This window comes from Euleptes europaea, chromosome 11 (assembly GCF_029931775.1).
Source record: "Euleptes europaea isolate rEulEur1 chromosome 11, rEulEur1.hap1, whole genome shotgun sequence".
NCBI classification, from domain to species: Eukaryota; Metazoa; Chordata; class Lepidosauria; order Squamata; family Sphaerodactylidae; genus Euleptes; species Euleptes europaea.
The window spans coordinates 5,823,140-5,845,263 of record NC_079322.1 but is presented as its reverse complement, the minus strand read 5'-3'; the positions used below and the strand labels follow the sequence as shown (position 1 = coordinate 5,845,263).

The 22,124-nt window shown below is 49.0% G+C and overlaps 1 protein-coding gene across 1 annotated transcript; it reads left to right on the top strand.

Annotated features, from left to right (window-relative positions):
- Positions 1 to 9,318: 9,318 nt before the first annotated feature.
- Positions 9,319 to 14,778, top strand: SMIM19 (small integral membrane protein 19). The gene is made up of 3 exons (XM_056857390.1): positions 9,319 to 9,431; positions 11,161 to 11,285; positions 14,717 to 14,778. Exons 1-3 carry the CDS (start codon positions 9,337 to 9,339, stop codon positions 14,776 to 14,778), a joined length of 282 nt encoding a protein of 93 aa, XP_056713368.1. The 5' UTR covers positions 9,319 to 9,336.
- Positions 14,779 to 22,124: the final 7,346 nt, after the last annotated feature.

Sequence of the window (22,124 nt, the reverse complement as noted above, 5' to 3'; positions counted from 1 at the left end):
CTCGTTTGGTGGCACTGAAAAAGTATACAGGGCTGTAATGATGGGAGAGAGCAGTGCTCTGTGCTTATTCACTCTCCTAAGCCATTTCTTAATGGAGAGCCAGAGTGTTATAGTGGTTAAGAGCAGTGGACTCTGATCTGGAGATCCGAGTTTGATTCCCCACTCCTCCACATGAGATTAGCGGAGGCTAATCTGGTGAGCTGGATTTGTTTCCCCACTCCTACACATGAAGCCAGCTGGGTGACCTCAGGCTAGTCACACTTTCTCAGCCCCACCTACCTCACAGGGTGTTTGTTGTGGGGAGGGGAAGGTGATTGTATGCCGTTTTGATTCTTAAGTAGTAAAGTTGGCATATAAAAACCAACTCCTCCTCTTCTTAACTACAGCCTCAGCCTGGTGTCTGATAAATTTGCACATTCCAATCCAAGATTGCTGAACAGGGACCTGTTTCTTTTCAATACTTGAGTACTGAGTATGCAGCAGAATCTGAAAATGGAGGGAGTTAGATTTCAGAACTCGGCTGTCATCAGTCTAGGAGCACATTATGTTTTCAGAGATGTCTGCTGTGTCCAAATAAACACCGCTGTCCAATGTGTGAGTGTCAGAATCAGGCGTTTACCTGTAGCATCCCATAAGCAAACACACTCAGGCAGGTGATCCTGAAGCAGTATACTTTATTGTCAAGGAATCAGGCCTGAACCAGCAAAGGCCTGACAGTGAGGCAGAATTAGATGCCACAAAGAAAACATTGTAGGATCACTTAGTTGATTGTTTGCAGTGCAGGTGCATCTCATTTTCTTAAGCACTGCTGTAACTAAGGAGGTGTCAATGCTCTGTGCTTACTCTCCTGTTTGTACAGCTTGTTTCCCTCAGTCTGGTCTCTGCCCTAAATTATGCTTTGCAGGGCTGTTTGCTTTGCTCTGAAATTTTCCTTCTGGTGATGTTCTTCTTGGCTGCTCTGGATACTGAAGATAATGGCACCACTTTCCAAGCTTAATGATTTCTTCCTAGTCAGGAATCAGGACTACCCCAAGAAGACACTGAGATCAGGACACCAGGGTGCTACGGAAAGTCTCTTCTGCTTCTTCAGCTGATCCTTTCCTCTCCCTCCATCAAACGTCCACACAAAACACTTCCTCTTTTCCCTCCACAATACATGATTCGTCTGGCTTGAACTATGCTGTGCCTGGCACTAGATGCTCTCCTGGCCAACCTTCGCTACCCTCTTGGGCTCTGATCCCATTGGTTCATATTAGTAGACCAATGCGAATGGACAGTTGACCAGTCATTTATGATTTCTGTTTGAATGTCTCTGCCCCCCTTCTGTAAATAAAGGTTCTCCCATACCGGCGTCAACATCATAAGTGATCTTCCTGGGGAAAATAATGGAGATAGTTGCAGGTGAGAAGATTCAGCCTTATAGTGCCCCCATTTGTGCAAATGCAAGTTTGGGTGTATGTTTTGCTGGTATAACTGCTAACTCTGCTCTACGACAGAGGCAGAAATGGACCACCTTCTTGCCCCGTGATAGGCTCGCAAGCAGGAAACTTCATGGCTGTCTGGGGCCCGCAGAATTTACTGTTGCCTCTGTAACCTCACAGTTGGCGTGCCAAGGCCTGTTCTGGGTGATGGCGCAACTTGGCATGGTAGAGGGTCAAGCAGGAGTTTTGCCACCATGAGTGCAGTATCTTCCAGGCCAGGGGCTGGTCCATGCCTCACCTCCTGCCCTGCTTTGAGGGGATGTTGGACATGAGGCAGCAGGCAGGCCTACTAGTAAAAATGGATACTTGCCATGATGCATACCTATTCTCTCAAGGATCAGAGGAGCATGCTTATTGTATTAGATTCCATGGAAGACAGGCAGGATGGTGCTGCTGCAGTCGTCTTGTTTGTGGGCTTCCTAGAGGCACCTGGTTGGCCACTGTGAACACACTGCCGCTCTTGATGGGCCTTGGTCTGATCCAGCATGGCTTTTCTTATGTTCTTATGAAACATCCACCACCCTGCATTTGGCAAGGAAAGCCCCCCCCCCGTGCAACAGCGCTACCTGCACCCATACGCCTTCTCTCAGCAACCCTGACGCCTGCCTTGTATGGTAGGCCGGGCTGATCCAGCATGGCCTTTCTTATGGAAATCCAAGTGGCTGTCAGCCAATCAGAGCCCATGGAATGGCACTGGATGGCTGAGCCAGACCCCGCATAAGAGGGTGGGGGAGGTTTTCTCCTCCAAGGGGATTTTGGTGGCTCTAGATAAGAGCGGCTGTTTAGTCAAGTTTTTATTTGGCTTTTAGTTAGGATTTGGGGTTGGCTGAGGGAAGAAACTCACATTAGTGTGACAAATAAGTATCCTGGTAAAGGCATGGCATTCCTAACTGATATGTCCAGGTTCTGTGGGCAGGAGCTCTGTGTGTGGAAAGAACCACCTTGACCCTGGGCAGAATCCGTCAAGTCGCAGAATTAGACTCCAGGGAAACCCAGTCAGCTGAGCTCACTTGCCTGGAGAAAGGGGGATCAGATCTCCCCTCAGGCCTCAGCTTAACTGAAGTGAGGGCTGCCAATTCCAGGGGTGGAAGTACCTGGAGATTGGAGGGTGGGGTTAAGGGAGGTGAGGGGCCTCTGCCCAAGGTCATGCAGCTTGCCTGCCAACACAGCCATTTTCTCCAAGAGAAGTGGAATCACTGTTTTAAATAAACAAGTAATAAATGATTTAGTAGTCTGAAGGAGGTGTTCTAATTCTGGCAACCCTGACTGAGGCTCTGCCACAAAGCGATTACTCTAATTGAGGAAAGCTTTGTGGGTGAAGTTCACGTTCACGATACACCAAAACATTTCCACACAAGATCCTTACCATGTCAAATGCATTATTTTCCAGTAAACACACATGTTGTTCATCTTCATCTGTGTCTTTTCTGTCTAGTGAAATATCTAGGAAAAAGTGGTTTCTATTTACCTCACAAATAATGACAGCTTTGGTCTAGCAGGGTCCCACGAGGGACCTTTGAGAAGTGCGTAGCTTACATGCTAAAGGTAGTCCCCTGTGCAAGTATCAGGTCATTGCTGGCCCATGGGGTAACGTCACATCCTGACGTTTTCTAGGCAGACTTTTGTTTTATGGGGTGGTTTGCCAGTGCCTTCCCCAGTCATCTTCCCTTTACCCCCAGCAAGCTGGGTACTCATTTTACCAGCCTCCGTGAGCAGAGCTTTGACTGCAGTACTGTAGCGTACCGCTCTGCGCCACGGGGCACTTGCCACAGGCCACCAACCTTTTAATCAAAGCTTGTGTGTTCCCCCCCCTCTTTTCACTTGATTGTGGGTAGTTGCGGTTTTAACAATTCATGGGAAAGGCCAGAATGGGGGACTGGGCATTCTTTAGTCCAGTGGGCAGTTGCCTCAGAGTCCTCCCTCTCTCCCTCCCCCATAGACGTCCCAGTAATTATCTCTGAAAAAAATATTGCAGAACTGAAGAAAGTACAGAAGAGGCAACCAAAATGATTAAAGTGTTGGAGCACTTTCCCTGAGGAAAGTCTGGAACATTTCAATTTAGAAAAAAGATGAGTAAAGTGGTGGTGGTGGGGAGGTACAATAGAGGTTTGTGAAATGATGCATTGGGGGGAGAAAGGAGAGAACTTTTTCCTTCTCCTCTCCAAATACTAGAACTCGGTGGCAATGGGTTCAGGATAGACAAAAGGAAACACTTCTTCACTCAATGAGTAATTACACTGTCAAATTCACTGCCGGCAGACATATTGAGGGTTACAAGCATAGATGGCTTTAAAAGGGGACGAGACATGATGCTGGACTAGATGGAACACTAGTCTGATCCACCAGGGTGGTTCTTAATTAATTTGTAGATATAAAAGCACTCATGAACCAAGGCAGAATTAAATTTTCTACCCCAAACTGTGTTTTAATAATTACAGGGACTGTCAGGTTTCGCTTTCAGCAATAAAACCACAGACGGCGATCTGGCTGGCTGGTCTTTCCCCTCTTACACATCTTGTTGGGAGAAACAGAGGCAGACCTGTGAATTAATTGTCAGATATTTCTTTTTCTGCATTGGGTTGCAAGTAAACAAGACAAGTAAACAAAAGGCAAAATAGTCCTGATCAACGGTCTGAAAAATCAATTTTCACTCCTCAGCCGTGCAGTTGAACTCAGCTGTCTTGATTACACCAGATGGTCCTTGAAAGTTTTATAGACAAATGTGAAAGTCAGCCCAGCCCTCTTGATCTCTGGGGTCTGAAATCCTGACTAAAGGATTAGGGCAGCCATTTTACCCTTAAAGTCTTATGGGCTTGAATTACTAGCTTACTATGTTAATGCAACATGTGGGAAGGGGAGCACCTGGGAACGAAAGACAGCCTGTTTCACACGGATCTCACTGGAAATAGGAATCACATTGCCAACGATATAAACAGGATTCATTTTGTCAGATTAGTTTCCTGTGTTTTGTGTTTAATGGAACAGGAACAATAAAGGTTAATGATAACCATGTAAACGACGTGGTTACAGCCTATCATTGACTTTAGAAACTGGTTTCCCCTGGCAACTTCAATGAAGCGGACTTTGCGTTAAACACTAGCACAGCAGACCAGGCTGTGTTTCAAGATACTCTTAATTACTGTTTTGCTAGCACAAAGCCCTTCTCTGCAAAAAGCTACACATGTGGTTTCAGCATCCAATTGAAAGTCAAATTACAATGCGGGGGGGGGGGGGGAGAGAATCTAGACAAAAGCATCTGTTTCATAATTAACCATGTATTAGAGGTGTTCCTAAACATCTATTTAAGAACCAGAAATGACCAGACAGTGACCATTTTGTGTAATGTTAACTACTTAAATATCAGCAATTACTTTTAATACTAGTACTTGAAGCAATGATTTTATCAGCTTGTCTCGGTTTCCCTTCGTTGCTATGAACATCAGGAAGGTCAGCAGCCAGTCGTGCCAGTGCCTTACATAAGCAGACCCCTGCTGGAGCAGGCTCAAGGGCTGCCATAGTCCAGTGGCCTTGTTCCAACAGTGACCAGCCCTAAAGCTGGCAACATAGGCTGCAGTCCTCCCTAATCTCCCCCTGCCCCAGCAACTGGAGCCAAATGGCAACGGACTGGAAAGGAAGGCCCCATTTGTTGTTGTGGCTAGCCCATTCACAAACACTTCGTCAATGCATTTGTCTTGTCCCCTTTAAAATCACCTCAGCCAGTGTCCAGCACTACCTAGCAATACATGAAACGGCCCTCTCCTGAGGACAGTCCTTGGTGCGTGGCACCCAGTATCACTCTGAAGGGGAAGTCACTTTCTAGGGTGTCAGGCACAGAAAGGTTTTTGCCCATACCTGCTGCAGAGAGGGAATCCGATCAGATCTTCTGCTGTGTAATTTACTTTTATTTATTCATTTACCAACCACCTTTTTCACTGAATCTCAAGGTGAACATAAGAAAAGCCCTGCTGGATCAGACCCAGGCTCATCAAGTCCAGCAGTCTGTTCACACAGTGGCCAACCAGGTGCCCCCAGGAAACCCACAAGCAAGATGACTGCAGCAGCGTTATCCTGCCTGTTCCAAAGGACCTAAGATAATAGACATGCTCCTATTAGGGTGGATTACATTTTTAAAAAACGTTTTCTCAGGGAACGCCAATAAACAATGCAATAGGACAACGATTATAGAATTGGGAAACGGTGCAAACAAATAACAAAAAAACACAATTGATGTTATTTCTTCCATCTTTCTCACTGAGTCTCAAGGCAGATCATACAGCATGAGACAATTACATCAACAGGATCCAACAAACGATGGAAAAGGGATTGGATTGCAGAAATCTGAAAACAGCTGAAAGTGAGCTGAAACAAAGCACAAGCATAAACAGGTTAAACAATGCACAAATCACAGAGTAGGATCATACTTGCAGCATGGACAGAACTAGACACACCAGCGTAGCCCACAGTTCCTACCCCTTTACCAAAATCTTTCTGAAACCTTTAGGAATTTTTTCTCCTGTCAAGTCACAGCTGATTTATGGTGACCCCTTAGAGTTTTCAAGGCAAAACATGTTCAGAGGTAGTTTGCTGGCCCTAATTACCTGTGTAAAAAAATCCCTCCTGAACAATTGTTTTGTCCAGTGTGCCATAAACCAGGAGTGGGGATGGTCCCAAACTCCTCAGGCAGACCCTTCCATGGGGGGGTGGGGGGCACAACAGAGAAGGCAGTGTGTGTTAATTTTGCAGGGGGCCCTGCTCAGATGAGGGATGCCGCAGTGACGGAGCACAGGGAGAAGGGTGGTCCTGCAGACATGAGGGGCTTCGTGTGCCATAGCCAAAATCTTAAATTGATCCTAGGAGCTGTTGGGCTACCAATGAAGTTAAAAATGAGCTGGTTAAAAAGGACCCCTGTGGCGCAGAGTGGTCGGCTGCAGTCCAAAGCTCTGCTCACGACCTGAGTTCGATCCCGACGGAAGTCGGTTTCAGGTAGCTGGCTCAAGGTTGACTCAGCCTTCCGTCCTTCCAAGGTCGGTAAAATGAGGACCCAGCTTGCTGCTGGGGGTAAAGGGAAGATGACTGGGGAAGGCCCTGGCAAACCACCCCGTAAACAAAGGCTGTTACCGCACTAGGTATTCCCAGCGATTAAGAGTTTGAAACTGTTATAAAAAATACTGTTCGCACTTTCTATGTATTCCCACCGATGTATTAAGAGTTTGAAACTGTTATAAAAGATACTGTTCGCACTTTGTTTGGCCTCTTTAGCTGTGAAGATATCTTCCAGCCATTTTTTAGTGTGGCATCCAAAAACCCTTTTAAAGCGAGGTTTTTTTATAACATTTTCAAACTCTTAATACATCGCTGGGAATACCTAGTGCGATAACAGCCAAAGTCTGCCTAGGAAACGTTGAGGAGTGACGTCGCCCCATGGGGCCAGTAATGACCTGGTGGGTGCACTGGGGGGTAACCTTTACCTTTTAACTGCTGGGCCACCAACAAAGTGACTCTGGACGGCAGGGATCATGTGCATGCACCACCTGGCTCCTGACCATTGCCGAGCTGCGGTTTTCGGCTCTAGCTGGAACCTCCGAGCTGACTCGGGGGAGGTGGGTCGCAATCTTGATGTGACCGCGGCCCGGGACCCCTTAGCTGGGTTCCCAAAGTCAAGTAAAAAGGGGGGGGGCATTTTCTGGGCTGAGTTGGAATAAAGATAACAGGTTAAACTCCTTGGTTCTTGTAGGTTATCTGGGCTGTGTGACCGTGGTCTCGGTATTTTCTTTCCTGACGTTTCGCCAGCAGCTGTGGCAGGCATCTTCAGAGGAGTAACACTGAAGGACAGTGTCTCTCGGTGTCAAGTGTGTAGGAAGAGTAATATATAGTCAGAAGGGGGTTGGGTTTGAGCTGAGTCATTGTCCTGCAAAAAGTATCAAAAGTAATGAGCTAATCATTGTCCTGTAAGTATCAAGATAATGTGCTAATGAGGGTGTGGTATGTTAATGTGGAACCATTGTATCCTGATGTATCCTGCATTAATTTCTCATGCAAGTAAAGTGATGCTCAAAATCTTATAGCAAAGGCTGTTACCATATACGGAACGAGAAATGCCTGATGTTCAAGCTGGTTTCAGAAAAGGAAGAGGCACTAGAGATCATATTGCAAATATACGCTGGTTACTGGAGCGTACGAGAGAATTTCAGAAGAAAATCAGCTTGTGTTTCATAGATTACAGCAAAGCTTTTGACTGTGTGGATCATGAAAAGCTATGGCTGGTTTTAAAGGAAATGGGTGTGCCACAGCATCTGATCGTTTTGATGCGCAACCTGTACTCTGGACAAGAGGCCACGGTTAGGACAGAATATGGAGAAACGGAATGGTTTCCAATTGGCAAAGGTGTCAGACAAGGATGTATTTTATCTCCCTATCTCTTCAATCTATATGCAGAACATATAATTAGGAAAGCTGGATTAGATTTAGATGAAGGTGGAGTGAAAATTGGAGGGAGGAACATTAATAATTTGAGATATGCTGATGACACTACATTATTGGCAGAAAATAGTGAAGATTTGAAACAACTACTGCTGAAAGTTAAAAGAGAAAGTGCCAAAGCAGGACTGCAGCTGAACATCAAGAAAACAAAAGTAATGACTGCAGGAGAATTACACAACTTTAAGGTTGACAATGAGGAAACTGTTCAAGACTTTCTATTCCTTGGCTCCATCAACCCAAAGGGAGACTGCAGCCAAGAAATCAGAAGGAGATTGAGACTGGGAAGGGCAGCCATGAAGGAGCTAGAAAAGATTTTGAAGTGTAAGGATGTGTCACTGGCTACCAAGACTAGATTAATTCATGCCATCGTATTCCCTATTACTATGTAAGGGTGTGAAAGCTGGACAGTGAAGAAAGCTGATAGGAAGAAAATAGATTCCTTTGAAATGTGGTGTTGGAGGAGAGGGTTACGGATTCCGTGGACTGCCAAAAAAAACAAATCAGTGGGTTATAGATCAAATCAAGCCCGAACTGACCCTAGAAGCTAAAATGACTAAACTGAGGCTATTGTATTTTGGTCACGTCATGATACGACAAGAGTCACTGGAAAAGACAGTCAGGCTAGGAAAAGTTGAGGGCAGCAGGAAAAGAGGAAGACCCAACAAGAGATGGATTGACTCAATAAAGGAAGCCACAGCCTTCAATTTGCAAGATCTGAGCAAGGCTGTCAAAGATAGGACATTTTGGAGGACTTTCATTCATAGGGTCGCCATGAGTCGGAAGCGACTGGACGGCACTTCACACACACACACATTGTATCCTGAAGCGATCTGTTAACGTGTGCAACCCAAAACTGATCCGCACGGCCATTGTGGAGTTAAACTCCGTAAACCCCCGCGCTGAACAAATCTGCTCTCCAGCAGAAATGCCGGATCCAGTACCCCCCGCCCCGGGTCCCTTCAGCAAGCTGGGCCAGCGGAACCCCCTGCCACGTGGGAAGCGCCGGGCCCGCCGAGACCTTCCGCGTCCTCCCCCCACTACCCCGCCGCCTTGGGTTTCAGCCGCTCGACCTCGGCAGGCAGGCAGGCAGGCAGGCTGGGGCTCCAGGCCTCGACCACATCCGCCCCCAGGAGGGTCTGCATGCAGAGATGCGGAGCGGCCCTCCACAGCCGCCGCCATGGCTCGGAAGGAAGGAAGGGGCGGGACTTCCGGGGGAGGGGCGGCGGGGAGCCCTGGGCGAGGGGGCGGGGCCTCCGGCCCCGCCCCCTCGCCCAGGGCTCCCCGCCGCCCCTCCCCCGGAAGTCCCGCCCCTTCCTTCCTTCCTTCCTTCCGGGCCATGGCGGCGGCGGGCGGCGGCGAGAGCGGCGGGGAGGCGATGGACTACTCGGTGCACGAGGCCTGGAACGAGGCCACCAACGTCTACCTGCTGGCGGTGCTGGCCAGCCTGGCCCTCCTCGTCTACGCCCGGCGGTGAGCCAGGGGACCCCGCGGGCCCCCGAAGCAGCGCGGCAGGGAGGGCCGCCAGGGCCGCCCCGCCACTCCCCGGCAGCCCTCGCGGGGGGGGGGGGGCGGCGGCCCTGGCCGGCCAGGTGGGCCCAGGTAGGCCTGCCCGCCGGAATAGGGGGGCAGGGCGGCGGGTGCGTGGGCGGGGAACGAGGCCGACGCCGCTCCCTGGACTCACGAGGCGGCCTTCGACTCAGCCAGCCCTCCCCCCCCCCCTTATTGGTCCATCCATGATTTATGCCGTCACGTGCCAGCAATGCCCTTCCACAGTCTACATTGGACAAACAGGTCAGTCTCTTAGACAAAGGTCAAGTGGGCATAGGTCTGACCTCAGAAACCACAATCTTCACAAACCAGTGGGAGAACATTTCAACCTTCCAGGACGTTCTGTTGCAGGTTTAAGAGTAACAGTTCTCTTACAAAGGGATTTCAAAGGGAGATTGGAAAGAGAAACGGCTGAGTTACGGTTGATGTTCAAACTAAAGTCAATGCATTTGCCTGGGCTGAATAAAGACCTTGCATTCACGGCCCATCACCAATGCTGATTTCTCCACACCCATCTCTCCCCTGGGCATCACAGGCTCTTCTGCAGACCACACCTAATCCCACCACGCCTGCTATTCACATTTACATACTGTTATCATTTACATACTAATGCTTGTCTGAGTTCACTCTCCTCTACTTAAAGACAGATGGATTAACATTCTAGCTGTATCTGAAGAAGTGAGCTGTGGCCCACGAAAGCTCCTACACTGCCAGAAAATATTTTTGTTAGTCTTTAAGGTGCTACTGGACTCATGCCCTTTTCTACTACTGGTCCATCAAAGTCAGCAACTCTCCATGGTCTCAGGCAGAAAAGGGCCTTTCTCGTCACCTGCTTGCCTGGTCCCTTTCACTGGAGGTGCCACTGGGGATTGAACCTGGGGCCTTCTTTATGCCAAGCAGAGACTCTACCACTGAGCCACAGCCCCTCCCATGAACACATGAAGCTGCCTTCTACTGTATCAGACCCTTGGTCCATCAAAGTCAGTATTGTCTACTAGGTCTGGCAGCGGCTCTCCAGGGTCTCAGGCAGAAAAGGGTCTTTCCCATCACCTGCTTGCCTGGTCCCTTTAACTTGAGATGCCAGTGGGGATTGAACCTGGGGCCTTCTCCATGCCAAGCAGAGGCTCTACCACTGACCTTGCCAAGCAGATGCTTGCTTTTTTTACCAGCTTGGTTTAAATAAGTACCCTGGACAGTATTCACATGTCTGCAGGCACACGTGGTGCAAGTATTTAAAACCAGGAACAGGGAGGAAGAGAATGGCCAGTTCACACCAGCAGGAGCACACGGGGCGTCTGTTTTTCCTCAGCTGCAGAGGGGCATTGCCTTGATCCATCAGAGTCAGTATTGCCTGTTCACACCCACAGCGGCTCTCCAGGGTCTCAGGCTGAGGTCTTTCACATCACCTACTTGCCTAGTCCCTTTAACTGGAGATGCCACTGGGGATTGAACCTGGGACCTTTTGTATGCCAAGCAGAGGCTCTGCCACTGAGCCATGTAAAGAGTTCACACGTCACACTTTCAGCAGAAAACCTCGCTCTTGCGCCGGCTGCTTTGTGTGTCAGAATAGGATGCCCATTCAGCAGTGAAGCCCCTTGTGACGAGGAAGTAACTTTGTTTGGATTTATTTTGCTTATACATTTCATTTCAGAAATAAAAGGAAGATCATGAGAATTTTTACACTACCTCCAACTGTAGAGATACCACCTGAGCCAAACTTTTATGATAGTGTGAAAAAAATTCGACTTCGACAGCAGTTAGAGATGTACTCTATTGGTAAGTACGGGTTTGTTCTTGAAGACCTGGAAGATCTGGGCAAGTCGCATATTTTAAAATAAACTACAATTTGCTTTTGGCATACATATTGCAAAGAGGCGCAGGTGAGAGACCAGGGCTTCAGAGCTGTCGTGCTGTAAAGAGCCACTTACAGAGAGATCCTGCTGGTGGGGGTGTCCTGAAGAGCATCAGGTGTTTCACAGTGGCCCTTTGGTTTGATACATTTTTAGATCATGACACACAGGAGGTTGGAGAACAACCATCAGCCAGTGGAGTGAAGCTGGCAGAGTAGAATTTCTTTAACCCCCCCCCCCCCCCGTCTGCAACTTACTGAGCCACTTGAAATTCTCCTGGGGAGTCAAGGGGCCTGTCACAAACAATGTGAGGGCAAAGTGCATGTCTGCAATAGCAGGGAAGAACTGACCCAAAACTGTCCTTAGATCAGTTGGCCAAAGGAAGTGAGTGGCACCTTTGGATCCAGCCCAGTTTGTCTGGTATGCAAAAATTCTGAGCCTGGTCCCCCACTCCGCCCTCAGCAAAGTCCTAGAGCAGGGGTATCGAACTCGTTTGTTAGGCGGGCCGGATATGACGTAAATGTCACTTGGTCAGGCCAGGCCACGTGCGCATAAATAAATAAACAGATAAATAAATAAGAAAGAAAGAAAAGGAGGGAAAGGAAGGAAAGAAAAGGGGGGATGGAGGGAGCGAGGGAAAGAAAGAGACGGAGGGAAAGAAAGGAGGGAAGGAGACAGAAAGAAAGAGGGCTAATGCACTTACTGTTTGAAACGTTTATTGAGATGTTTTATTAATTCATGATCGCACCTTCCCCCCTCCCTTTGGTGGTAGAACCTTTTTGCATTCAGTTAATCCACATGGTTTCCAGAAACACTTATAAGGCAATCTTTTTCCTTTCTCCGTTTCCCAGACGGCTTCCCCTGAGGTGCAGTCAGCATTAAGACACTCTTTATTTCTCCGCCTCTCTGATGTCCACACCCACTGTGTAGCCCATGTGCTCTCCCCTTTCCCTCCAGTGGCCATTTTCTGAGCCTTTTTTTTTTTTTAATAAATTCACTTGGAATAATGTTGGATCGTTCCTCTTCTTTTTAAAAAGGGGATCAGGATGTCAAGCATGGTGTTTAAACGCTGCAAAGAAGCGACCCATTCTCCAGCGTCTCCTTTGTTTCTGTTGTTACAGAGGAGGCTGCACTTGTTGCTTTTGTTCTGCTGATCCCTCCCTTCCCTTGAGAGCAGCAGTAGAATGATTGTTTCAGTTTCTTCTCTCTCCCCCACCCCATTTTCCTCCCAGCGCAATATCCTCAAGGTAAGATCGGAATGATTTCCTGCTTTGAGCAATCTTTTGTCCCTTTGAGTGTAGCTTTTAAAAAAAGAAATCCTCAGGCACCCGACTGTGCCTAAAGTGAACTAAAAAAAAGTTGCAGAGAAATTTGGAGAGCAGTTATGCGAGCTCTCTGAGCAGGGATTCCTCCGGGACAGGGGCTTTGCAGACACACCAGCAACTTTGTGCGAGCCTCCCAAAGACCCTGCCCCACACCTGGCCACGCGAGCCGGCCCGTGGCCCCAAGTGACCGGGTGAAGGCCGTGGCCCGCATGAGCAACCTGAAGCCCCCGCCCCACACCCGGCCATGCAAGCCGGCCCGTGGCCCCAAGGAACCAGGCGAAGGCCCCGCTGCCCCATACCTGGCCACGTGAGCCGGCCTGCTGCCCTGCGTGAACCTCCTAAAGACCTCTCCACACCCAGCCACGTGAGCCAGCCCACGGCCCTGAGTGACTGGGCAAAGGCCCCACCCAGCAGCCTGCACGAGCCGGCCGAATCCCTGCCCCACACCTGGCCGTGCAAGCCGGCCCGCAGCCCCAAGCAACCAGGTAAAGCCCCTGCCCCGTGCAATCCGCCTGAAGGCCCCGCCCCACACTCAGCCGCATGAGCTGGCCCGCAGCCCCAAGCAACTGGGCAAAGTCTTCTCCACTCCCCAGCCGCGCATGGGCCCGGGGAAGCCCAGAAAAGGCCGGGGGGGGGGGGGAGGGGGACTAGGGGCTTGGCTCCACGGGCCGGGTAAAAGCCCTCCGGGGGCCAGATCCAGCCCGCAGGCCGCATGTTTAACACCCCTGTCCTAGAGCGTACAGGTTTTCTGTTGTCTATTTGCTATGCTCTTGGGACAGTTTGTTCTCTTTGTTACAGTGTCCTGGGAAATGGGAGCCCAATCAGGAGTAGAAGCTGTTTTTTTTAGACATGCATTTACCTCTGTCTAGATAGGAGGCTTTCTATTAATGATTAATAAAACCTGCCAAAGTGAAATACAAGCAGAAAATTCTAAATAATGTCGAAGGCTTTCACGGTCAGAGTTCATTGGTTCTTGTAGGTTATCCGGGCTGTGTAACCGTGGTCTTGGAATTTTCTTTCCTGACGTTTCGCCAGCAACTGTGGCAGGCATCTTCAGAGTAGTAACACTCTGAAGATGCCTGCCACAGTTGCTGGCGAAACGTCAGGAAAGAAAATTCCAAGACCACGGTTACACAGCCCGGATAACCTACAAGAACCAACGGAAATTCTAAGCCAAACACTAAAAATTAAGCCAGAACTTGACAGACCTTTTCTGCTGACATTCTGCTAGAATGTGTTTTGCATGGAGTTCTTGAGATTGTAACAACCTGGGAGTTGTAGGAGCTGCTTTGTGGCCGTTAATGGTGCAATAACATTTTCCTGGGAGTAAGCCCCACTGAAGATTGGTCTGTTATCCATTGGTAGGCCAAAGCCAGTATACAAAACATGACAGAATTACAGATTACATGTACAGCCAGTGTCCAGCTTGATTAATAGATTCTAATAAGACTTCACAACTTATTTTTAACTGTTCTGTTAGTGCAGGGGTCCCCAGCATGGTTCTGAGCACCATGGTGCCCACCGATGCCTTTCCTGGCACCCACCAAGTGTTTATAGAAAGTGGGTGGGGCTTCTGAATGGACATTGGAGATCTGGTTGGCTATGCAGATTTTTTAATAATCCCTGCTTCTGCAGCAGCTGCCGCCACAGCACAAAGACTGAAGGCAAGCTCTGGCAGCCACTTTGTGGATGACTCCACCTCTTGTGGCAGCCATTTTGTGGCTGCGCCCTCCACAGAGTGTCGGAATTCCAAAGGTGCCCGCCTGCTTAAACAAGCTTGGGTTTATTACTATTAAAATCACTAAATGAGATGCTTTCATTAACAAAAATGGATATTTAGCTCCTGTAATCTGAAGCACATTTTGATTCCAAACGTCGTGAATAGGAAATTGTTTCAACAAGCTGTGAAATTTATCATTCAGTGTTATCTAGCAGGTCAAAATGGGCTTGCATATAACCACTTGTTGCTATTAAAATAACTGTGCTATTTCCTGCAAGGTGAGTGACACCTCTTAATCTATTTTTTTCCTAGCAAGAAAGTATGACCAGCAGCCGCAGAAACAGACTGACAGTGTACAACTTTTAGTGGAGTGAGGAAGTCTTGCATCTGGAGTCAAGAAATGGAGCTAACGGGTGACCCAGCAGTTGGCACGGGAGCACATTCCATGCAACTTTTGTGGAATATAATGGAATATAGATGACTGGCCCTGTATCAGTGTACATAGAATGAAAATCCAAAACTTCCAGCAAAACCAGAAATTTGTGAGAGTGTTAAGATTTCATTGTAGGCATCACAGCTTGTTTCAAGTAGTAGTTTCTTAATCAGAGGGCTGGGAAAGGTTTACAGTACCTTGGAATCATCATAAAGTTGTTAATAAATGGTTTGGTGTGGGTAGTGAACAGAAACTCATGTCGAGAGGTTCACAGTAAATACAACATGTCCTGTTTGGACAAAGGAATGTATAGAAAGACATGAAGACTTTAGGAGAAGTGGATCTCTGACTGAAGTTCATGCTGGTTTCCTGTTTCTTGCCAGGGGGCATCTCACGTTTGCCATCCGTCGGTCATGTAAACCAGAATGATCGCATTTGTCCCTTGGGACAGAAACTGAGGCATGCACATGTGTTTTTTTGCTGGCTTTATTATTTTGTTAAGCTGTACAAAAGACAATATTTTTAAAAATATCAAACAGAAATATTTATACTTATGCTTACTGGTAAAAAATTCAGTGGAGTTAGCGTGCCAGCATACTTACAGATTACAATGCTAGTGATTTAAGAGAAATCCACTTCAGGATAACGCTGTAATTCTTTTTGGAAGCCAGCTTCTCCCCTCAGCTTCTAAATGGTCCGTTAAAGGAGGGCTGTTTCCAAGAAGGCTGTGCAGGGGAGTAACTATGGTAAACCTTGAATGGGCATCGAGAGCAGCTTGACAGACGCATCAGCGGTGGTCAGAACTAGCTTACAAGTAAGTCAGTCACAACTTATAATGAATTTAGTGAAATAAAATAAATGACAAGAATAATTTATATGTTGGTATTAATAAGTATTTTGAAGAAATGTGGCATTTTGTTTGGTTTGGACATGTTTTAAAAAATGTGAATTTGACATTTTGCATCACTAAGTGTGGTGGGGCTCCAGCCTTGGGTTAAAATAAGGGGCCAGTTCATCTGTTTTGGCTGAGCAGTAAGGGTCCATTTTGACACCTAGTGTCGCTTTTATTTATGCCCTGCTTTTCCAGAATGGCTTCCTGTTTTTAAACTGTTGTGGGGAATGAATGTGTTAAAATATCTGAGAACATTGTTTGGGATGTATTGGATTAAGAAATTCCACAATAATGTTCAACGCTATGACTCTCCCCCCCACCCCCCCATGTTGTGAGTGAAATATTTGGTCCTCATTCTCTTCTTGGGTTTCAGTGCTTTTTGTATTGGTGACTTTGTCCTCTTCTCTCTTGTACTGTCTTTCTATTTCTTTAATAAACTTTTTTTTTTTTAAAGAAGAAGTGTCTGAGCACAACTGGGGTCCTTGGCTTCCCCAAGGGGCATTTCCATTAGCGCCGGCAGCAGCTCTTCCGCTGCAGTCATGACGCTGCTGTTGCTGGCTGATTGAGTAGCCGCTGGCCCACTGAAGAGCAGGAAAAGAAATGCAGTGCCCAGAGATGCAAAATTTCTGGAAACTTTGAAGGAAATTGAAATAATATGCAATACATGCTTTCCTGTCAAACCTAAACTTCTTTTATTGATTTAACAACATAAAATGCATCATTTTCCAACTTGGTTAGCATATCATATTGTGCTGTTTGGCATCCTTATGGAATTTAAAAATGTATTTTAGTTTTCTGTAAGAAATATACCCAATATGAGAGTGCTTTTAAACTACTGCACCTTATGCTACCGTAACACCTGCATCTTAATTTTTCCCATCTGAGAGGTTGGAAAAAATATAAATTGAAGGTAGATAACAAGCTCAGTAGTAAACAAAAGGGTATTGTGTTGATAGAAACGCTCATATAAATCACAGCATGTAAGACTACTAAAGCTTATTTGGATATCAAATTTGTTATGATTCAAAACACTGGGCATTTCCATAATGTATTATTATTAAACACATTCTATCATTGCACAAATTATTTGCATTTAGACAATAAAAAAGATTCTTGAAAATATGCTATACAAGTCTACACTGAGAGCCAGTGTGGTGTAGTGGTTAAGGTGTTGGATGAGGACCCGGGAAGCCCAGGTTCAAATCCCCACTCTGCCATGGAAACTTTCAGGATGACGTTGGGCCAGTCTCACACTCTCAGCCTCAACCCTGGCAATACCAGAGGCAGGCAATGGCAAACCACCTCCCAATGTCTGCATAAATGGCCTCATTCTCAGATTTGTTGGTGGCAGCAGTCCCTACCTGGAGAGAAGTAGCTACCCCCGGAGTAAGAGGAAAGGGCAGCATGTGAGGGACAGGAGGCTGCCCAACCCTGAAAGGACAGCCACACAGCTATTTCTTCCCTGAGCAAATGACGGTGGTGCTCCAGCATCCCGCCAGCGTTCAGAAGGGGGAATATGCTGGGGGGAACCACAGCGGGAGTGAGTTCAGGTCTACCTCGGGAAGAGAGCGGGTAGCCTGGTTTTGTGGCCGGGTGGTTTAGCTCTTCCTCTGGCAAAGGACGACGTGCCTGGCCATGAGGCCTGTCTCTGGGGACGAGCAGACCATGTAGGTACACTTCATTGCTTCAAAGCCATGGCAGAACAAAAAAACAAAAAGCAAGGTGGGTTGCAAGAGCAAGTAAAATCTATAAAATATCCACGAGAAGCTTTCAAAACATAAACCTTCATAAACCTGCTGGACCTGGCTGAAGGTCCAGCAGTAGGGCTCTCTATTTCAACTGCTAGGGTTGCCAACCTCCGGGTGGTCAGCAAACTAGAAACAGCACTTCACGAAGCTAGACACAATGATCATATAGTAGTGGTATTTAATAACCTATCCACCACTGATAGTGTGTAGGCAAAAACGTGTTGTTAATTATTGCCTTAAAAGTAACGCCGAAGAGAGGACTATGCCTCGTTACAAACAAATAGCAACGTTATAGGTAAGTCCATGAAAGGGGGTGCCAACCTCCCTTTCTTCCACAGATATGCTTCTTGAGAGTAGTAAATCAGTAGTACAGTTGTTCTCAACAGAAGCCCGGTGATCGTCTTGTTTCGGCGATTGACGCCTTCTTCAGGGACCAGCGCCTGCTGTTATTACTGCGTTGGCCATCCCACAGCACGCTCACCTTGGCGGACCACCAACCTCCAGGCGGTAGCTGGAGATTCTCCCTTCATTACAACCGATCTCCAGTGGCAGAGGCCAGTCCCCTGGAGGAAATGGCCACTTTGGAAGGTGGGCTTCCACGTAGGGTTGCCAACCTCCAGGTTGTGGCCGAAACAGAAAGATCACCGGGCTTCTGTTGAGAACTGCACTACTGAATTGCTACTCTCAAGAAGCATATCTGTAGAAGAAAGGGAGGTTGGCACCCCCTTTCATGGACTTACCTATAATACTATTTGTTTGTAACAAGGCATAGTCCCCTCTTTGGTGTTACTTTTAAGGCAATAATTAACAACACATGTTTTTGCCGACATACCATCAGTGGTGGACAGGTTATTAAATACCACTACTTTATAATCACCGCGTCTAGCTTGCGAAGTGCTGTTTCCAGTTTGCTGAGTATCCTACGGCCCGCTAACCTTTGTTTCCCACACCAAACCTCCCGGTCGCGGCTGGAGATCCCCGCCACCCACCCACGATTACAACGGATCTCCGGCCAACAGAGATCAGTTTCGCCTGGAGGGACAGGGCCGCTTCGGCCATCGGACTCTATGGCCTCGAAGCCGTCGTCGTTCCCCCCCCCCCCACCCAAACCCCGCCCTCCTCAGGCTCGGCCCCAACAACCTCCTGCTTCCAAAACGTCAACCTTTAAAGAAAGGGCGGGTGAGCCTTCCCGCCCAGGGCCGCGCCCGGCCACAAAGACCCCCGCCTCAGCCCCGGCCCACTCCTCCTTCTCGGGGGTGGGGGTGGGGAACCCCCCCCCCCGCGGCCTGGCCTCGTCCTTCGGAGCCGCCCGCCGGGCTCGGCTGAGAAAGGCGCCTCAGCCCCAGGGTGGGCCGCGGCCCACCCTGGGGCTGAGGCGCCTTTCTCAGCCGAGCCCGGCGGGCGGCTCCGAAGGACGAGGCCAGGCCGCAGGCGGGGGTGGCGGGGGGGCTCCCCACCCGCCCTCCAGCTGAGGGGCGCCGGGGAGAGGCGCCTTGCTGGCCTGACGCCTGAGGGAGCCTGCTGCGGCCTAGCCGGCCGCCCAGGCCGCGCGCCCCTCTGAGGGAGCGACGCCCTCTCTCGCCCGCCCGACGGCGGCCTTCCCGGCCGGGATCGGCCTCGGCGCGCATCCGGGTCTCGCCGGCGTGAGGAGAGGAGAGGAGGGGGGCGCGGCGAGGCAGCCCCAGGCAGCCTTCGCGGGGCCGGCCGGCCTGCCTGCCGGCGGGCGGGCGGGAGGCGGCGCTTCTCACGCGGCGCTGCCGCTCACGGTGACCCCAAGTCACGCGGCGGCGGCGGCGACCGTTGCTGCCTTGAAGGCCCACGGGCAGTCGCCGTCTCCAGCAGGTAAGGGGGTGCGGGTGCGCTGCAGGCCTGGAGGGGGGCCTGCCCTGAGGGGCGGTTGTTTGCCCCCTCGCCCTCCCCGCCTCCCGCCAGGGTCCGGCGGCCCGAGGAGGCCTTTCTCGGTGGTGGGTGGGTGGGGGGCGCTCTTCCTGGGCGACGGAGGGCGGCTGTCGCGGCCTGGGGCGAGGAAGAAGCGGCAGCCCCCCCCCCCCCGGCCTTCTTCGCAGCAGGGTCTCCGCCCCGGCTCCTTGCAGGGAAGGCGCAGACCCCCCCCCCCACACACACACACCCCGTTTCCTCCCCCTTCAACTCTTCGCGCGTGGGAACCCTGCACGCGTCCGCCCGAGCCGTCGAACACGTGTCGGGTGGCCGCTTGCCCCAGGCGGGGCCGTTTGCAGAGCCTCCGCCCGGCACGCAGGAGGCCCCAGGTTCGACCCCCGGCGCCGCCTCCGGTTCAAGGGACCAGGCAAGCAGGGGATGGGGGAAGACCCTCTTCTGCTCGGCCGTGGGTGCCCGGGAGGTTTGGCCTGGGATTGGCCGCTCTGTACATGCACATTTCCCCCATCCGGATTCTCAGCACTCAACCGTCAGCCCCCCTGCAGAGCTTTGAGAATTCAGATGGGGGAAATGTGCATCTACAGAGCGGCAAACCCAAGGCAAAACCTCCCGGGCATCAATGACCCTGGAGAGCCGCTGCCGGTCTGAGCAGGCAACACTGACTCTGATGGACCAAGCGGGGTGGTGGTGGTGGGGGGGGTCTGATTCGGTATCAGGCAGCTTCCCATGTTCATGTGCACAAATGTCCAACCGTCCAGCGCCTCCCCTCGGCTTGGTGTGCGCTCTCTGCGCCCCATTCCTCGCACGGATTCTCTTTTCCGCTGCGGCGGAAGGAAAAGGGCACAACAGTCAACAGTTCGTTGGCGGGGACGGGGCGACCCATAACCACAGTAGCTGTTTAACAGGCTTCAGGCAGGACAAGGATGTCACTGTAGCTAATGACACAAAAGCTGTGTGGACAAAGGCAGTGGTCCATGTCCGGTTGAACCTTCGCTGCCGGCTCTGTGTCGCAGGGCTGGAGGGCAGTGCCAGGGGGCGTGAAAGCGGAATGGGAGCGCACCTGTCATTATTTGAGTACCCGTGGCTTAATAGCCACTCACGTGTTCAGTGTTCTGCCCTGCCACACTCTGAAGTTCTGCTTATAAGATTACAATTTGTCTTTTTTACCGTAAATCATAGTATGGGTAATCTTAGTGGGGGAGAGGTTATAATCAGGCCACGTTTCAGAGAAATGCAGTGATTAGTGGTGTAGGACTTTGAAAACATTGTTCAGAATGTTTTAAGCAAACAGCTCACAGACATTTTCGTATTTACCCAAAACATACCTTCAATCTTTCGCCCATTAAAGGCAGACACCCACCCCTCCCACAAGCACTGTGGTCCCAGTCAGACTCAGGCACCTGCCGGCCTGAACTGAGTGCACCTCTCTTATGGTGGCAAAGTCCCTGTGGCAAATGTAACATGTACTTTGGGCCTTAGATTATGTCCAGCATTCTATTGTAGGTTTCTCTGGTTTGCATGAAAATCTCTTAGGCGTTTCGAAAGTGAGGTTCCTGGGTGGAGCCTTGTGCCAAAAGTACAATGGCTGTTGTCAGATCAAGCACCCTTCTGGAAACAAGTAGGTTGAAAAGGGCTGTGTATATTGGGTGGGAAGGAAGCGTGCATACGGGAGTATGTGCAACAATTCTGCTTCATGGGTCTTCCATGCCTTTCTGGGGGAGGAAAGGAAGAAGTGTGCCATTTGTATGCTGAGGGAGGAATGCCACATGGCCTCATGTGAACATTCATAAACATCAAGACATTTTTCTTTCCCCTGTTTATAAAATGCCAAAGTATTTTCTTCATGGTGAATTCTTTGGCTGTATGTAATACATGTTATGATTGCAGTTGTAGCTCACCTCTTTGAGCTGTGGCCTGTGCATCTACATTGAGACCTCTGCCGTGGATTGGCTTGATTTACACTAGGTCTGCAAATCAATGACCATTTTTGTGGCTGATAATTATTCAGTATGGTGAAACCAAGGTGGCAGAAGAGCAAAGCCAAAGAAAAGGTCTTCAGGAGATAAGAAGACAAAAGCCAAGCTGAGAGCTACTAGTATGAAAAGCAGAATAATCACAAACCTTTTCTGGAATGCATCATGTCAGGTAGAAGGAGGCATCAATAACCACAAAAATCATAGCTATGTTGGATAGAAATGGACTATATCTTCATGACAATCTGAAATATTACTTATAATTGTATTGCAAAAAATCAAGTTTATAATAATTGACTAAAAAGATCCAGCATGGTATAGTGGTTAAGAGTATTGGACTAGGATCTGGAAGATCCCGGTTCGAATCCTCACTCATGCCATGGAAGCTTGCTGGATGACCTTGGCCCAGTCACACACTCTCAGCCTAACCTACCTCACAGGGTTGTTATGGGGATAAAAATGTAAGCCACTTTGGGTCTCCATTTGGGAGAAAGGAGAGGTATACCTGAATTAAACAAATAAATAAGTAAAAATATTACTTTCCTTTACCTTGAAAGTAGGGAAATTGACAGCAGTAAGTAAGATATAAGAATGTCAACGCAGGTTGCTTCTTCCAGCTATGAATGCACTCTCATACAGAAAACAAAATTTAAGCTCCTGGGGGTGTATCTGACTTTGTAATCTAATTATTTCAAACCAAAATTTAACACCAACTCTGGAAAGCACAAAAGAAGTTATCATTATGTACTACAAAACAACTATAACATAAGAAACTCAA

Excerpts from the sequence above, each read along its gene's own strand:
- SMIM19 (XM_056857390.1), top strand. The coding sequence starts at position 9,337 with ATGGACTACTCGGTGCACGAGGCCTGGAACGAGGCCACCAACGTCTAC. Across the intron at positions 9,432-11,160 it reads CTCCTCGTCTACGCCCGGCG|AAATAAAAGGAAGATCATGA; the intron begins GTGAGCCAGGGG and ends ATTTCATTTCAG. Across the intron at positions 11,286-14,716 it reads GTTAGAGATGTACTCTATTG|CAAGAAAGTATGACCAGCAG; the intron begins GTAAGTACGGGT and ends TTTTTTTCCTAG.